Here is a 15,493-nt window from a genome sequence, read left to right as displayed (position 1 = left end):
ACCCTGCACAGGTCTTCCTACATCACCAAGCACCCCACCATCCAGCCTGCTTCCCTCCCCAGGAGGACTTCACGGAGAAAAGAGAGCTCACATTCCTTACCGATGTCTAATAGGGGCCTGTCTTAAGTAGAGAAAATTGGCCATTTTAAGCAACGCAGGTAATTAGGTATCGGTGCTAAACCACAGGTGGTTGCCAATAGATATAATTACCTGCATCTTCTAACAATCTTGAGGTCTTAAACCTATCCAACAAGGAAGGGGTGGGAATCTGCATGCTGTGAGAACTGACTGTCACGTGCAAACCATTTCTCCTTGATTTTGAAGAACGTACCCGAGGATGGTGCAGTGGGCCAAAGCAGCTTTCTAAGCCCATCCTGATCCGAAACAAAGCTTCGGGTTTCTTTTTTAATCATTCAGACAGAAACTCACTTTCCTGATCCCTTGGTACCTGCCAGATCTCGGAGGAAGGGTGAATTGCTTATAGCTTCTTACTGTCCTGCTTTTGTTCCCGGGACTCTCACGTGGAATACCTAAAGTGTGGTCCAGGCACGTAGAGGCTCCTGACTGCCTCCGATCTCAAACCACTTTGCCTCTGACACCCTACGTTCTGGCCACAGTGAAGTTTGTTCCATTTTTTATGCATGTCATGCCCACACATGCCTCTGAGCTTTTACGTGGGTGCGCTCCTCTGCCGGGAATACACCTCGAAGCCTACCCTTTACACACCACTGCTCCCGAAACCCTTCTATATTCCTAAGTGATGAGAGCACCGGGAGCATCTCTTGTTCTAATGAGACAACTCAAGGTGGGCTCCTGGATGGCCTCTAGGTAGGGGCTGGTCAACAGAAAGACCAAGCCATGTACAGAAGCTTGGAATTTTCAGCCCCTCCACCCACCCCATCCAATTTCTCAAAAGAGTCAGTAATTGATCATGCCCATGTGAGGAAGCCTCCATAAAAATCCCAATAGTGGGGGGTCTGGGAAGCTTCCTGGTTGGTGAACCCATTCATGTACTAGGAGCGGTGGTACACCCCAGCTGCAGGGGATGGGAGCTCCTTGCCCTGTGTATTTCTTCATCTGGCTGTTCATCTGTATCATTGATCATATCCTTTAATAAACTGGTAGACATAAGGTAAGTGTTTCCCTGAGTTCTGTGAGCCACTCTAGCAAATTAAACTGGAAGAAGAGGTTGTGGGAGCCTCTGATTTGTAGCCAAGTCAGACAGAAGTTGTGGGTAGCCTGGGGACCTACTACATGGGATTGGCATCTGAAATGGGGGGGTGGCCATCTTATGGGACTGAGCCCTTAACCTGTGGGATGAGACGTTCTCTCCACATAGAAAGTGTTAGAATTGAGTTAAATTGACACTCAGATGGTGCTGTGGAGAATTATTTGCTGTGTGAGAAAAGCTCCACCCATCTGGTGACCTGAAGTGTCAGAAGTGAAACATGCTATAGGAGGAGTAAAGGAGACACAGGTAGGAAACGGGAGGTTTTTCCAATGTACCTTTGTAGCCCTACTTCCTTTGGTACTGCTGGGCTTATTTTGATGCTGATGATGCTGATGATGATTCATACCTGGCTTTGAGGAGCAGCAATTCCTCTGTTCTGATCCAAGTTGATTTAGCAAACATGGAGCCCCTGCTGTATGCAAGGTTTGTGCTATGTCCTGGAGGGGTAGGGGTAAAGGGAGACAAAGCTCCTGCCCCTGGAGGCTAGACCCTCCTCAGAGTTCCCACTGCTCCTGTCTTAGAGCTCACATCTTCCTCATCCTGAATTTTGTATTAGCTTTCATCCCTCCCTTGGCACCCCAGTGCGTCCAGGGTAAAATCTAAACTGGCAGCTGGTATGGCCTTCGATGCTGGGACTCGGGCTGCCCTCCTCAGCCCTAACTCCCCTGAGCTCTCCTTGCACAGTGAGCCTCTCTCTTCCTAGCCTTGAGGCTGTTGCCCATCTCCCTCCCCTCTCTGAAACACCATTTCTTCCCTCCCTGCCCTAGCAGAATCACACATGTTACCCTTCAGGACTCAGTTTAGGCACTGCATTGGCTGGGAAGCCCTCTTGTGCTCTCAAACTGGGCAACCCCAGACACCCTCCATGGCAATTCCAGAAACGCTGTCATGTGATGGATAGTTACTTATCTCCCTCTCTCCCACTGTCCTCAGCATCTTGAAACCACAGTGGAATGTTCTTTGTGTCTTTTTTTTTTTAAGATTTATTTATTTATTTTAGAGAGAGAGAGAGTGTGTGTGCATGTGCGTGCAGGGGGAGAGGGAGAGAGAAATTTTAGCAGACTCCACACTGAGCGTGGAGAGTGATGCGGGGCTTGATCTCACGACCCTAAGATTCATGACTTGAGCTGAAACCAAGAGTCAGTAGTTTAACTGACTGAGCCACCCAGGTGCCCTCTTTGTGTCTTTACCCACCAAGGACCAAGCTGAAAACAGGCGTCTGGAGAGAACTTTCTGGATGAGTGAATTCAAGAGGTCAGGTTCAGCATCCTGAGAGCAACCCTTAGGAGCTGGTGACATGGAAGAGAAGTTCTTCACCTGCTCTAGGGTTTCATAAGGTTCTAAAAATATATACTCCAAGTGTCATGATTTAAAGCTTTCAAATGGAAGCAAGCCCCTTGATTCTGATATCCTAGTCTGAAAAGAGAGAAACTCCCCATTTCAAATATGGCCACACGGAGGCCCGTTATTACTTTTAGTGACTGTCTCTCCCATTAGATTGAAGGAAGTCAGAGGCCATCTCTTTTTTGAAACCCCAGCTCCTAGCATAGTGCCTCCTCGGTAGAGAATGCCTTATTCCCCTACTGTTTTGGATACATGGAATGTGAAAAGACGGTATTTGGCACAAATTTTTCTGAAATGTGTTAAATGTGTGTATTTATGCTAAATGATAAATGTGTTATCTATATGTGTGAAAGAGAGATATGCTTTAAATGTCACTAAACAAAACCCATGCCGAATCCTTCAATAACATGATTAACCCAGTTTTTTGTTTGTTTTTTTTTTTCACAGTCTTAGTATAGGTACCTGCTACCCTTGCCTGGATGATTTAAAAAAAGAGAGAGAGAGAAAGAAGAAAGAAAGAAAGAAAGAAAAGAAAGAAAAAGAAAGAAAGAAAGAAAGAAAGAAAGAAAGAAAGAAAGAAAGAAAGAAAGAAAGAAAGAAAGAAAGAAAGAAAGAAAGAGAAAGAAAGAAAGAAAAGAAAAGAAAAGAAAAGAAAAGGAAAGAAAAGAAAGAAGCAACCTCATGAATCCTCATGAATCCTTGTGTCTCTGATATTCTTATCAAAATGCAGGACATCTTCATTACTATAGCCAGAGCTGGCTTTTTAAAATACACATTTGACTGTGTCCCTCCAGAGCTTAGGGATGTCTTATAATTCCTCTATTTTTAAAGGAACTGTGTCTATGCTCTTGAATATGAAACACAAAGAATCTCACACATGAGTCCCATGGCATGCCCCGCCCTGTAGACTCTCCCCACACCCATGCTGCATTTCCACCCCGCTCTGCCAGCTTGGTTCACTCTGATATTACCCCACCCTCGCCTCCTCCTCCACTGAGAACCCTGAATCTGGGAGAAAGCTTTGGGCTGCAAGTGACAGAAAGCCTGATGCCAAACAGCTCCAACAGGAAGAAGTTTGTTGTCTCACTTAAGAAAATGAGGCCATTCCATGGTTAATTTAATGCTACAAAGTAAGCCATGCAAGAACTGCGTTCATTGCAAGTCTCTGTTTCGTCATCTTCGGTATAGCTTTTGTCCCTATCATGGACAGAATTGTTTACCCAGGCTCATGTCTATATTAGTGAATCAGTCAGGGTTTTCCAGAGAAACAGAACCAATAGAATGTGTGTGTGTCTCTGTGTAGAGAGAGAGATTTATTTTAAGGAACTGGCTCATTTCATTGTGGAGACTGACAAATCTGTAATTTGCAGAGAAGGGTGGCAGATTGGAGACCCAGAGAGGAGTTGATGTTGCAGTTTGAGGCCAAAAGGTTCTGGAAGCACATTCCCTCTTTCTTGAGGAACCTCAATCTTTCTCTCAAGGCCTTCAACTGATTGGATGAGGCCCACCGACATTAGGGAGGGTAATCTGCTTTACCTAAGCTCCACTGCTGTAAATGGTAATCTCATCTAAAAAAAATCACAGTGGGGCACCTGGGTGGCTCAGTTGGTTAAGAGTCTAACTCTCCATCTCAGCTCAGCTCTTGATCTCAGGGTCATGAATTCAGGCCCCACTTTGGGCTCCATGCTAGGGATGGAGTCTACTTTAAAAAAGAATGTATCTTCACCAAAACATCTAGAATAGTGTTTGACCAAATATCTTGGTATTGTTGACAAGCCAATTTGACACACAAAATTAGCCATCATGATGTCTAAATCAATCACTCTCAAGAAAGAGATTGAAATCACCATTAGTGGGGTAGATAATAATCAAAAGTAACTTTCTGGGGCTAGAAAAGGACTCCTCTGAGCACATGGCTCTGTGGTGGGTGAACATAAATAAAATCAGGGCTCTGCCTGCAAAGCAGGCTGTAGTTAGGGGTGAGGTTGGATGAAAGTGCGGATTTGAGCAGGAAAACAACAAAGTCTGCTAATCAACAGGCAGGCAGAATCACAATCCTTTATGGATTCCTTTACATGTTCCATAAGCCCTACTAGAGCCCTTGTTATACTGAGTCATGGGTTTGCAGCTCATCTTCCTCTTTAGATGGTGGGTGTACCCTTGAATAAGAACCATGTATCAGTTACCTCTTTATCAACAGCCCCATGCATGGTGCTCAGGATCAGGTGGTTACTCCATAGGTGCTTTGAACTGACCAAAGTGGATTATTCTGGTGCTAAATCAACCTTGTGCTTGCCATTGCTAGAGAAATCATATATTTCTATGCACCACAAGCTTTGTTGAAATCACAGATTCACAACTGTTATGCCAACTTTTTTCTAGATATTCCTACAGAGAACCTATGAGGCAATAAAACTTGCCCAAATAGTCTAGTCATACAAAGTTCTCTTCTTTTTCATACATCCATAACATGAAGAAAATCCCAGTGGCAAAGCAAAGAACACTCTCGACCTTATACTCAGCAATGATAATAAGAGATAAAGGGTCCACCATTTTCCCTAAGCACCAACTCAGACAAAGTAGGTCATTTGGAGTGTGTCAGATAATACAGCCTCAGGTCCAATTACTTAATTCAGAAATTCTCATGACTTATCTTTTTTTAACAGAGTGGAGTGCCCCAAAGTTTAAGAAGTAAAATCATCAGATACCAATCTTCTTTTCCAGGAAGCCAAAGGACTTTGGGACCATTAGATGCAGAGGATGATAAAGTCACTTCTCAGTTGGCCACTGTGTAGAGACCAGTTGAACTCACCAATCCACTTTAGGCCACTGTGTAGAGACCAGTTGAACTCACCAATCCACTTAGGAACAATACTAAGCATCTTCCATGTTCTATGCATCATGAGAGACCCTCACTTGCATTACTATGTTTCCAGTTTATAGCTCTCTGCTTTTTCCGAAGCAGAGAAGTATCAACTTTCCAATTACACTGCTATTGATAAAATAATAATAGTTACACGCAGAACAACTGACATGTACTCACACCATGCCTCAGACATTACCATAAGCACCTTACCTTGCATTATATAATTTAATCCTCACAAAACCTCACGAGGCTAACTGGGTCCTTATCTCCATTTTAACAGATGAATAACCCAAGGATCTGAAAGGAGGTAGGCAATTTGCCGACAGAACTACCAGTAGGAAGCCAAAGTCCCAGACTCAACGCCAGGTGTGTCCGACTTGAGTTCACACTGCATGTTTTATACATATTATCTTCTATAAAGCTGGAAATGAGGAAAAGTTCAGCTTTTTTAAATCAACACACAAAAGGAAAGATAAAACTTTCCTGTGGCTGTCTCAGAAGCAACAACCAAATCAAAAGAGGGCTTTGAACATGTGTAAAGAAGGGATGTGCCAACCGAGGGGAAAACATCAAAAATAAAATGTGGAGCAGAAAAGCAAAATTTTGCAGGGCTTATTCAGTATTATCCATGAGCACTTCAGTCACTACAGAGGATATTGGAGGATATTATTAGTTTGGCAAGACTCATAACCTGGAGGGAATGCCCTTTGTTGCTTTAATTCCATAATTGCAAAGCACAAGCATATAATTATAAATACAATTTCTGGGATGCCTTGAATATGAGAAGCAGATTCCTCAGAAAAACCATAAGCACTCGATCCATTGGCAAGGGATGTCCCCAGTTGTCAAGGATAAAATGCCATGTATCTAGATCAGGCCACATGAATATAGCCTGTGTCGATTAAGTTGTTAAAAGATTATTATTAGAAACCTGATCATTTCTGGGTGAATTAATCAAGACCAGTTTCTATGCCCACTGGGCCAAGGAATAAATGTGCCATAGTAAATTTGTACAGTTAATAATCTCAATTTATGAGGCTATTTGGCAGTCAGCTGGCTTTTTCGTGGGTCACCCACCTCTCCCTCACCAAGCTGCTTTCCTCCTACTGGAAAGCCCCAAGAGCATGGGTTAATTACCGTCCCACGGTACAACTGAGAAAGTGATGCTCAGAGGGGTTTAGTAACTTGTGGCGCTCTGCACAGTTGACATCAGGAACTCCACAGAAGAACCAGAACACAAGAGACAGCAGCCAAGAATGAACCATGTGAGCTCGGGACACTGCTCTTCCCACCTGCCACCAACTACAAAGATCTCCACCGACACATGAAACCCTCTGTGCTTAGCGCCCAAATGGGGAACTCCATATCGACTCCTCTCAAGAACTGCATTTCTTCCCCTCCCACATCTAGGCAGTTAAAAATACTTTGAAATATCTCACCCACCTTTCTGTCCATCCTTCTCCTTAACATGCTTGCTCTTTCTCTTGCCTCTCTCCCAACTAAAGTCTGATACAGCAGAACGAGGAGGACTGTGATTAAGGTGAGAGTGGTGGAGGACAACAGGGACCCCCACACTCCTTTGACACCAAAGCCATGGTATGTTTCTGGCTCTACTTTGTCTTCAGTTCCCTCCCCACTCATGCTGACAGCATCCACTCTGGCCATTATTTTTAGCCCACGCTTGGCCCAATCTGCTAAGTCCTGACCACAGATGGTACTAAAGTGACATCAGTGACAGCATGCATCCCAGCAAGACTCACTGTCATGGTCAGCCTTTCCAGACTTCCTGTTTCATTAATGTTAAAAAAAAAAAAAAAATGGCTCTTTCTCGCTTAACCAAATTACAACAGATGGAGCTTCAACCCTCCGTCCTCCGCAGCCCTCTCCCTGGCAGAACCACCCAAGGGAAAGGCCTAGGGTTGTAGGCTTCCATGGAGAAAGGGGGTCTTGGTGGAACTGCCACTCTTGAACAAACGTCCCCTTGACAGAAAAGTCTTATTCCCACTGTGTACGAGACATGCCGCTGCTCCCTGCACCTCCCTTGGCACGCAGCAAATGCAAAATTTATTTCATTCAAATTCTTTCCTTAAAAAAAAAATAAAAGAACAAGAATAAGTATGTATTTACCTGGAACAAAGCTTCCCTGGACCACCTCCTTGTACGCCCACCAGCCTTCATGGATTTTTGGTGAATTCTGTTGAGCTGTAGGGGTTAAAAAAGGAAGAGACACTGAGAGGCTAGTGGAGGATCTCTGTGTCCTGGCTGGGAAGAAGGGTGAATATACATAAAATAATCCTCTTCTACCCACAAGTCATCCTACAAAATGCAGCAACTACCCTCCTTTTCCTTTTTTTTTTTTTTACAATATACTGTCATCGTGTTTTTATTAAAAAAAAGCACTCAGGAGATTTCTATGCAAGGGAAATAGACAATAATTATGTATTTAAGCCTATCTGAATTCCCCTGTCACTTGTCTCTACCTCTGACTCACCTCTTTTCTGCACCTGCCCCCGTACACGTGCGTGCGCGTGCACACACGCGCATGCGCACGCACACACACACACACGCACACACACGCACACGCACCCTCCCCTGGGATTGAGGAGAGTAAGCTGATCCCAGCCATGAGCCAGACAAGAACTCTACACGTGCACAAACCCCTTAGGAATCGAAAAGAGGTAGGGCATTTGCTAAAAGGGCTGGGCTAGAAGAGGGAAGGGCTTTCTTCAGGCCCCAGGAAAATGAAAACAAGAATATAAATCATCATGGTGAGAGCTTCTGTCGTCATAGGGAGAAAAAGTGGAAAGCCCAAGAAATTGGGACACAGCATAGGGATCTGTGAGCTCATGCTGACAGGACCTCAGGATAAGCCTTGACCTTTATGGCAGCTGGTGGGCGATCTGGGGTGATTCTATTATATGTGGGTGTCTGCCCCGAAGTGCAGGTGGCACACGCACTTATGTGGATGCCTGAACTGCATTCACATCTCAGCTGTCAGTCACGCTGGAAGAAAATAAGGTAATTTCAACCATATCTGTAATTTGGCGAGTACATAGCAAACGTTAAACCTTGACATTCATTGCCTTTCTTTAAATCTTGTTCTTTTTTCAGTCTCCTTCAGACGCATCATTCTGGGTTAGAGAACATGGTCCAAGACAACGCGTTTGAAAGCACAGCTTTGTATAGGGAGGATTTGCCAAATTCCTTTAGCTTCCCTATGAGCTTCAGTCGCTTAGCTCCAAGTGTCTCCCCATAGTAGAGAGAAGATACTTATTTCTGAGTATGACATTAAGCCTGCTGAGGCTTGCAGTTCTGTGATGAAGAATGGTTTATGACACAGGACAAGTGAAAGAGAAGCCCACTCCTTCTGGAGATGACAGTGGGGGTTGAGGTATTTAGACACAAATAGAAGAGGGACAAAGAACCTACTTAAGGATCTGGAAAGATATCACCTTTCAAGTTGCCCAGCACAAGTCTAGGGCTTGGGATGAGTCAAAGGACACTGGGTTACCCAGTACCCCATTTCCATGTGGAATGGACAGAGCCCCCACAGCCCTTGAGGAAGATCCTAAAGGCAGCTGAGTGAAAGGCCAGTTTATCCATTCTGGGGCAGCAGGCAAAGGGAGAAGTGGCCTCAACACAGAGGCTGGAGAGACTTTGTCCAGCCAGGGAGCCAAGTGGAAGAGTCAACAGACTCCTGGTATTTGTGGTACTAGGGAAAGACAAGGAGATTTGAAATTAGCTAGGAATTCTTTATGCCTGACCAAGTTAAGAAACCAGGTCAAGAGTTATATGGTTGGAAAGTTTACCAAGTAGGTGGACAAAGGACATTTCTCTGGTTCAGAACAATTCTGATGCTTCCTCTGAGCCTTGATATTACATGATCCACCTTCCCCCTCCTTCCCAGATCATGGAGGGTCGTCGTAGGACAAAGAGGAGAATGACAAAGGTTTAGAAGTCTGTGAGATCAGATTCACCTAATGCACTCAGACCCAGTGGCCCATTCTTTTTTAAAGATTTTATTTATTCATTTTAGAGAGAGAGAGAGAAAGAGGGGGGAGAGGCAGAGGGAAAGAGAGAATCTCAAGCCGACTCTGCACTTAGCATGGAGCCCAACGTGGGGCTTGATCCTGGGACCCTGAGATCATGACCTGAGCTGAAACCAAGAGTCAGATGCCTAACTGACTGAGCCACCCAGGCACCCCTACGGTGGCTCATTTTGAAACATTTTGTAATGCTCACCTTGATGATAATTAAATAAAACTCACAGGCAGTACATCCTACAAAAAAACCCAAATAAACAAACAAACAAAAAAACAAACAAACAACTCTGATATTTCACTAAACTTCAGCCTAACTCTGCTGGACATGAAACATGTTCCAAGTGTGGAAGAGATACACATATCTGAAAGCTCAAAAGCATTGAACTGCAGATACCACTTAACATCTTTGCATTAGAGATAAGCCAGGATTGATTTTTCTTATCAAAGACAGGAATTTTTGAGTTTTATTGAAACTCACAAAATTGACTGTCTTGAACAATTTAAATCATAAATATGGCCTTCTTTCTTTATTCCCAGGGGTACTTGGGAAAGCCATGTTCTCTTTTTTTTCTAATTTTATTTTATTTAAATTCAATTAACATATAGTGTATTATTAGTTTCAGAGGTAGAGTTCAGTGATTCATCAGTCTTAAATAACACCCAGCGCTCATTACATCATGTGCCTTCCTTAATGCCCATAACCCAGTTACCCCACACCCCCCAACAACCGTCAGTTTGTTTCCTATGATTAAAGTCTCTTATGGTTTGACTCCCTCTCTGATTTTGTCTTATTTTACTTTTCCCTCACTTCCCCTATGATCCTCTGTTGTTTCTTAAATTCCACATATGAGTGAAATCATATAACTGGCTTTCTCTGATTTATTTCACTTAGCATAATACCCTCTAGTTCCATCCATGTCATTGCAAATGGTAAGGTTTCATTTTTTTAATGGCTGAGTGATATTCCATTATATATACATACCACATCTTCTTTATCCATTCATCTGTCGATGGACATCTAGGCTCTTTTCATAGTCTGGCTATTGTGGACACTGCTGCTATAAAGGGGTGCAGGCACCCCTTCAGATCACTATGTTTGTATCTTTTGGGTAAATACCTAGTAGTGCAGTTACTGGGTCATAGGGTAGTTCTATTTTTAACTTTTTGAAGAACCTCCATACTGTTTTCCAGAGTGGCTGCACCAGCTTGCATTCCCACCAGCAATGTAAGAGGGTTCCCCTTTCTCCACATCCTCACCAACATTTGTTGTTTCCTGACTTGTTAATTTTAGCCATTCTGACTGGTGTAGGGTAGTATCTCATTGCACCAAAAACCGTAAGATACTTGGAATAAACCTAACCAAAGAGGTAAAAGATCTGTACTCTGAAAACTATAAAACACTTATGAAAGAAATTGAGAAAGACACAAAGAAATGGAAAAATGTTCCATGCTCATGGATCAGAAGAACAAATATTGTTAAAATGTCTATGCTACCCAGAGCAATCTACACATTCAGTGCAACGCGTATCAAAATACCACCAACAGGGGCGCCTGGGTGGCTCAGTTGGTTAAGTGTTTGCCTTCGGCTCCAGTCATGATCCCAGTGTCCTGGGATCAAGCCCTGCATCAGGCTCCCTGCTCAGTGGAGAGCCTGCTTCTCCCTCTTCCTCTGCTGTTCCCCCTGGTTGCTGTCTCTCTGTGTCAGAAAAATAAAATCTTTTAAATTAAAAAAAAAAAAAATACCACCAACATTTTTCAAAGAGCTGGAACAAATAATCCTAAAATTTGTATGGAACCAGAAAAGACTTAGAATAGCCAAAGAAATGTTGAAAGAGAAAACCAAGCTGGTGGCATCACAATTCCAGACTTCAAGCTCTATTACAAAGCTCTAATCATCAGAAAAAGTATGGTACTGGCACAAAAACAGACACATAGATCAATCGAACAGAATAGAGAACCCAAAAATGGACCCTCAACTCTATGGTCAACTGATCTTCGACAAAGCAGGGAAGAATGTCAGGGAAAAAAGACAGTCTCTTCAACAAATGGTCCTGGGGAAATTGGACAGCCATATGCAGAAGAACGAAACTGGACCATTTTCTTACACCACACAGAAAGATAAACTCAAAATGGCTGTAAGACCTAAATGTGATAAAGGAATGCATTAAAACCCTAGAGGAGAATGCAGTCAGTAACCTCTGTGACCTCGGCTACAGCAACTTCCTGCTAGACATGTCTCCAAAGGCAAGGGAAACAAAAGCAAAAATGAACTATTGGGACTTTTTATCATCAAGATAAAAAGCTTTTGCACAGCAAAGGAAACAGTTGACAAAAACAAAGGACAATTGACAAAATGGGAGAAGATATTTGTAAATGTCTTATCAGATAAAGGGCTACTATCCAAAGTCTATAAAGAACTTATCAAACTCAACACCTAAAACACAAGTAATCCAGTGAAGAAATTGGCAGAAGACATGAACAGACATCTCTCCAAAGACATCCAAATGGCCAACAGACACATGAAAAAATATTCAACATCACTTGGCATCAGGGAAAAACAAATCAAAACCACAGTGAGAAGCCACATTCTCTTGTATATATCTCATCATTATAAGTGAGGATCTTCACAGCCCTCAAAAATTTCGGTTTTATATTAAACATTTTTACCAAGTTGTTTTACAAAACTTTTCATTGATAGTACTTACACATATCCATTTTAAACAATTAACACAGTGCTTTAGCTATAATGTAAAGGAGAAATAAATGTAATTCATTAAATATATATTTCAGTGTGTATGCTTGAGCATGATGCATTAGAACAGAGATTGGCAAATTATCATCTAGTAGCCAAAGATGGTCCACTGACTGTTTTTGTACCACTCAAAAGCTAAGAAGGCTTTGCAAGTAGTCAAAAAAATAAATAAGAATATCTTATGACATGTGAAAATTAAATTAAATGGTAATTTCAATGTCTATAAAGTTTTATTGAAACACAGCCATGTCCATTTCTTTACATATTGTTTATGGCTGCTTTCTCACTATAGTGTCAGAGTTGAATAACTGTGACAGAGACCAATTAGCCTGCAAAACTTAAAATATTTCCTATGTGGATCTTTACAGAAAAAGTTTGTTGACTGTTAATTTATGAACATGATTTCAAAAAACAATGTAATGCTTTAACTGTAATATAAAGGATAAATGCATAATTTGTAATAAAATATATTTCAATTTGTAAATACTTGGTTATGATACACCAGAAGAATGAAGAAGTTGGATATTTGATTGAAACAGGTACAAATAATACAGTTGGGGGGCACCTGGGTGGCTCAGTTGGTTGAGTGTCCAACTCTTGATTTTGACTTAGGTCATGATCTCAGAGCCCTGGGATTGGGCCCAGTGTTGGGCTCTGCACTCCGTGGGGTGTCTGCTTGAGATTCTCTCCACCTCCCTCTGCTCTTCCCACCCCCTACCTCTCTCTCTCTCAAATAAATAAATAAACCTTAAAAAAAAATAAGACAGTTGTACTCTATTGGAGAGGCCACAATCCACAAGTGGCATTGCTCTCAGTGATGTGATTTTCCAAAATACTGAACAACTCTTGGCAAAGTTCAGAACAAAATAAAGTACCATCTTCCCTTGATAGACACAGTATTTGCACTGCTGGAGAAGAGGACATAGTAAAACTATGTAAGAGATACTTTGTGTTCATAAGCAACATGAAATTTATATGCTCATATAAATACAAATTTTTCACTCACTTGAATGTCTGCTGGGACATGGGGCAATGTATCACTGTTTGAAACTGTCAAATATACTGCAGAGCAGATTCTCTGCCTGCCCTGGCCCAGTTGGTGCTAAATGCAGTATATTTCATTAAAACAATCTCAAGGGGTTCCTGGGTGGCTTAGTCAGTTAAGTGTCTGCCTTCAGCTCAGGTCATGATCCCGGGGTCCTGGGATCGAGTCCCACATCGGGCTCCTTGCTCAGCCAGGAGTCTGCTTCTCCCTCCCCCTTCTCCTTCTCTCTCTTGCTCTCGCTCTCTCTCAAATAAATAAAATCTTTAAAAAAATAAAACGATCTCACAATGCCCTTCTTGACAGTCACTGACCTAACAGGATTATTTACAGGACTATTTATCTATGCTAAATGAGAATAAAGCATTTTGAACACTAATCAGAAAACTTTTAGATAAAAGACACATTTCCCTATATATCTGAATTGTAGTGTCAAGTCCACATGCCACCGCATTACACATTTCAATATTTTTTCTTTTTCTTGCCATTTGACCATATCCTTAAGAAACTATCATTTCCAGCAAAGGAAAAGCAGCAAGGAAGAAAGAGAAAGCAAAGATGTTCTTAAGATGACAAAAAGGGAAAGCAATTCCAATACAATCCTGAGTAAAATGACTAAGTTTTCAGATTTTCAGATACATTCCTATTCTTTCTCTCTCTCTTCTCTCTGTGCATATAGGCACCCCCCACCCCCTACAGACACACACACACACACACACACACACACACACAGAGGCCCATTATAAGGAAGACCTATCAGTCTGACCTAAGCACTGATTTAGGAAATGTCATTTTTAAGAAAGATTTTATTTATTTATTCATCAGAAAGGGGGAGAGAGAGAGAGAGAACACACAAGCAGGGGGAGCAGCAGGCAGAGGGAGAAGCAGGCTCCCCACTGAGCAGGGAGTCCGATGCGGGACTCAATCCCAGGACCACAGGATCCTGACCTGAGCCGAAGGCAGGCGCTTAACCGACTGAGCCACCCAGGCGTCCCAGGAGATGTCATTTAAAAGGCAGAAGAAAATGAAGTCCTTGGATAATTATGAGTATTGCAATGAACAGAAGCAGCAAAACATCCTGCTCTCCCTTCATGTCCAGTCATTGATCCTTCAGCTACCCTATCCATTACGAAGTGAAATTATGTAAGAGTTTAGCAGGCGGCAAGACAATCAAACCATCTGAATGAAGTCTGTTAGAACGACAGAACTGGAGAGTTTCCATTTGCTTTCTTTGACATGCCTAGAGAAGGATCCAAACTCGCCCTGCAAAAATCAATCAGCCTGAGCTGTCTATAAATTACAAAATATGATACCTGCAGGCTAGATGTGAAGAAAAGGAAGGGTTTTATACAATGTGTTATTGAATGCCATTGTATGCCCTGTCTGGCCTCATACTGTTGGGCAGTTTGGAAAGATAGAACAGCACATCGAAAAGCTTTTTTTCATTTAAAGCTTTGCTCAGGGAAACCTGGGTGGCTCAGCCGGCGAAGCGTCTGTCTTCGGCTCAGGTCATGACCCCAGGGTCCTGGGATCGAGCCCCACATCAGTTCCCTGCTCAGCGGGGAGTCTGCTTCTCCCTCTCCCTCTGCTGCTACCCCCGCTTGTGTGCTCTCTCTCTCTCTCTCTGACAAATAAATAAAATCTTTAAAAAATACATTTAAAGCTCTGCTACAGTAAGCATGGGTGGCTTGTTTGCCACAGTGCACCAGGACAGGTACTGGCTTTTCATTTTAAACCTTGCCAGCCAGATCCTCCTGATATCCAGTGAGTGGAGAGCCAGCTGAGAATTCCTCGGAGCAAACAGGTGATCAGAAAGCAGCCTTAGCCTCTGAAGCACTTTGCCGGTGCACTGGATTTCTTTATGCACTGTGCAACCAGCCCCTGGGAAAAATCCAGGTGTCTAATCAAAAAAATTGTGGTGACAGTAAAAGCTGTCATCACTGCCAGATGAGGAGATACACATAGCAAGGGCCCCTCTCTTGATAGTAAGGAAAACATATTTCAATTTTATTCTTTTTTTTTCATTGTGGCAGTTTGAGAACTTGCAAGTTTTAAAAAAAAACTCAGAATCTCTGGATTTGGAGAGAGACACAATTCATTGCTCCAATCTCCTCTTGGGCAGTTGGGGAGATGGACGAACAGAGAAGGGATGCCCCTAATAAAGAAAAGAAAAAAAAAATACATATATATATAGTCTTAGACCAAGAGTCAGCAA

General features: G+C 42.6%; 1 protein-coding gene across 3 annotated transcripts in view; it reads right to left on the bottom strand.

Moving 5' to 3' along the window:
• The window catches only part of CA10 (carbonic anhydrase 10), a 540,464-nt gene that overhangs the window by 440,221 nt on the left and 84,750 nt on the right, over positions 1–15,493 (bottom strand). For all 3 annotated transcript variants that reach the window (XM_027568021.1, XM_027568019.2, XM_027568020.2), the window contains exon 3: positions 7,569–7,643. In XM_027568021.1, coding sequence (XP_027423822.1) covers positions 7,569–7,643 — 75 coding nt within the window. The remainder of the gene's footprint in view (positions 1–7,568; positions 7,644–15,493) is intronic.

Source organism: Zalophus californianus, chromosome 16, assembly GCF_009762305.2.
Source record: "Zalophus californianus isolate mZalCal1 chromosome 16, mZalCal1.pri.v2, whole genome shotgun sequence".
Lineage (NCBI taxonomy): Eukaryota > Metazoa > Chordata > Mammalia > Carnivora > Otariidae > Zalophus > Zalophus californianus.
Note: the sequence above shows the minus strand (reverse complement) of the source record. Positions and strands in the feature narration are given on the sequence as shown.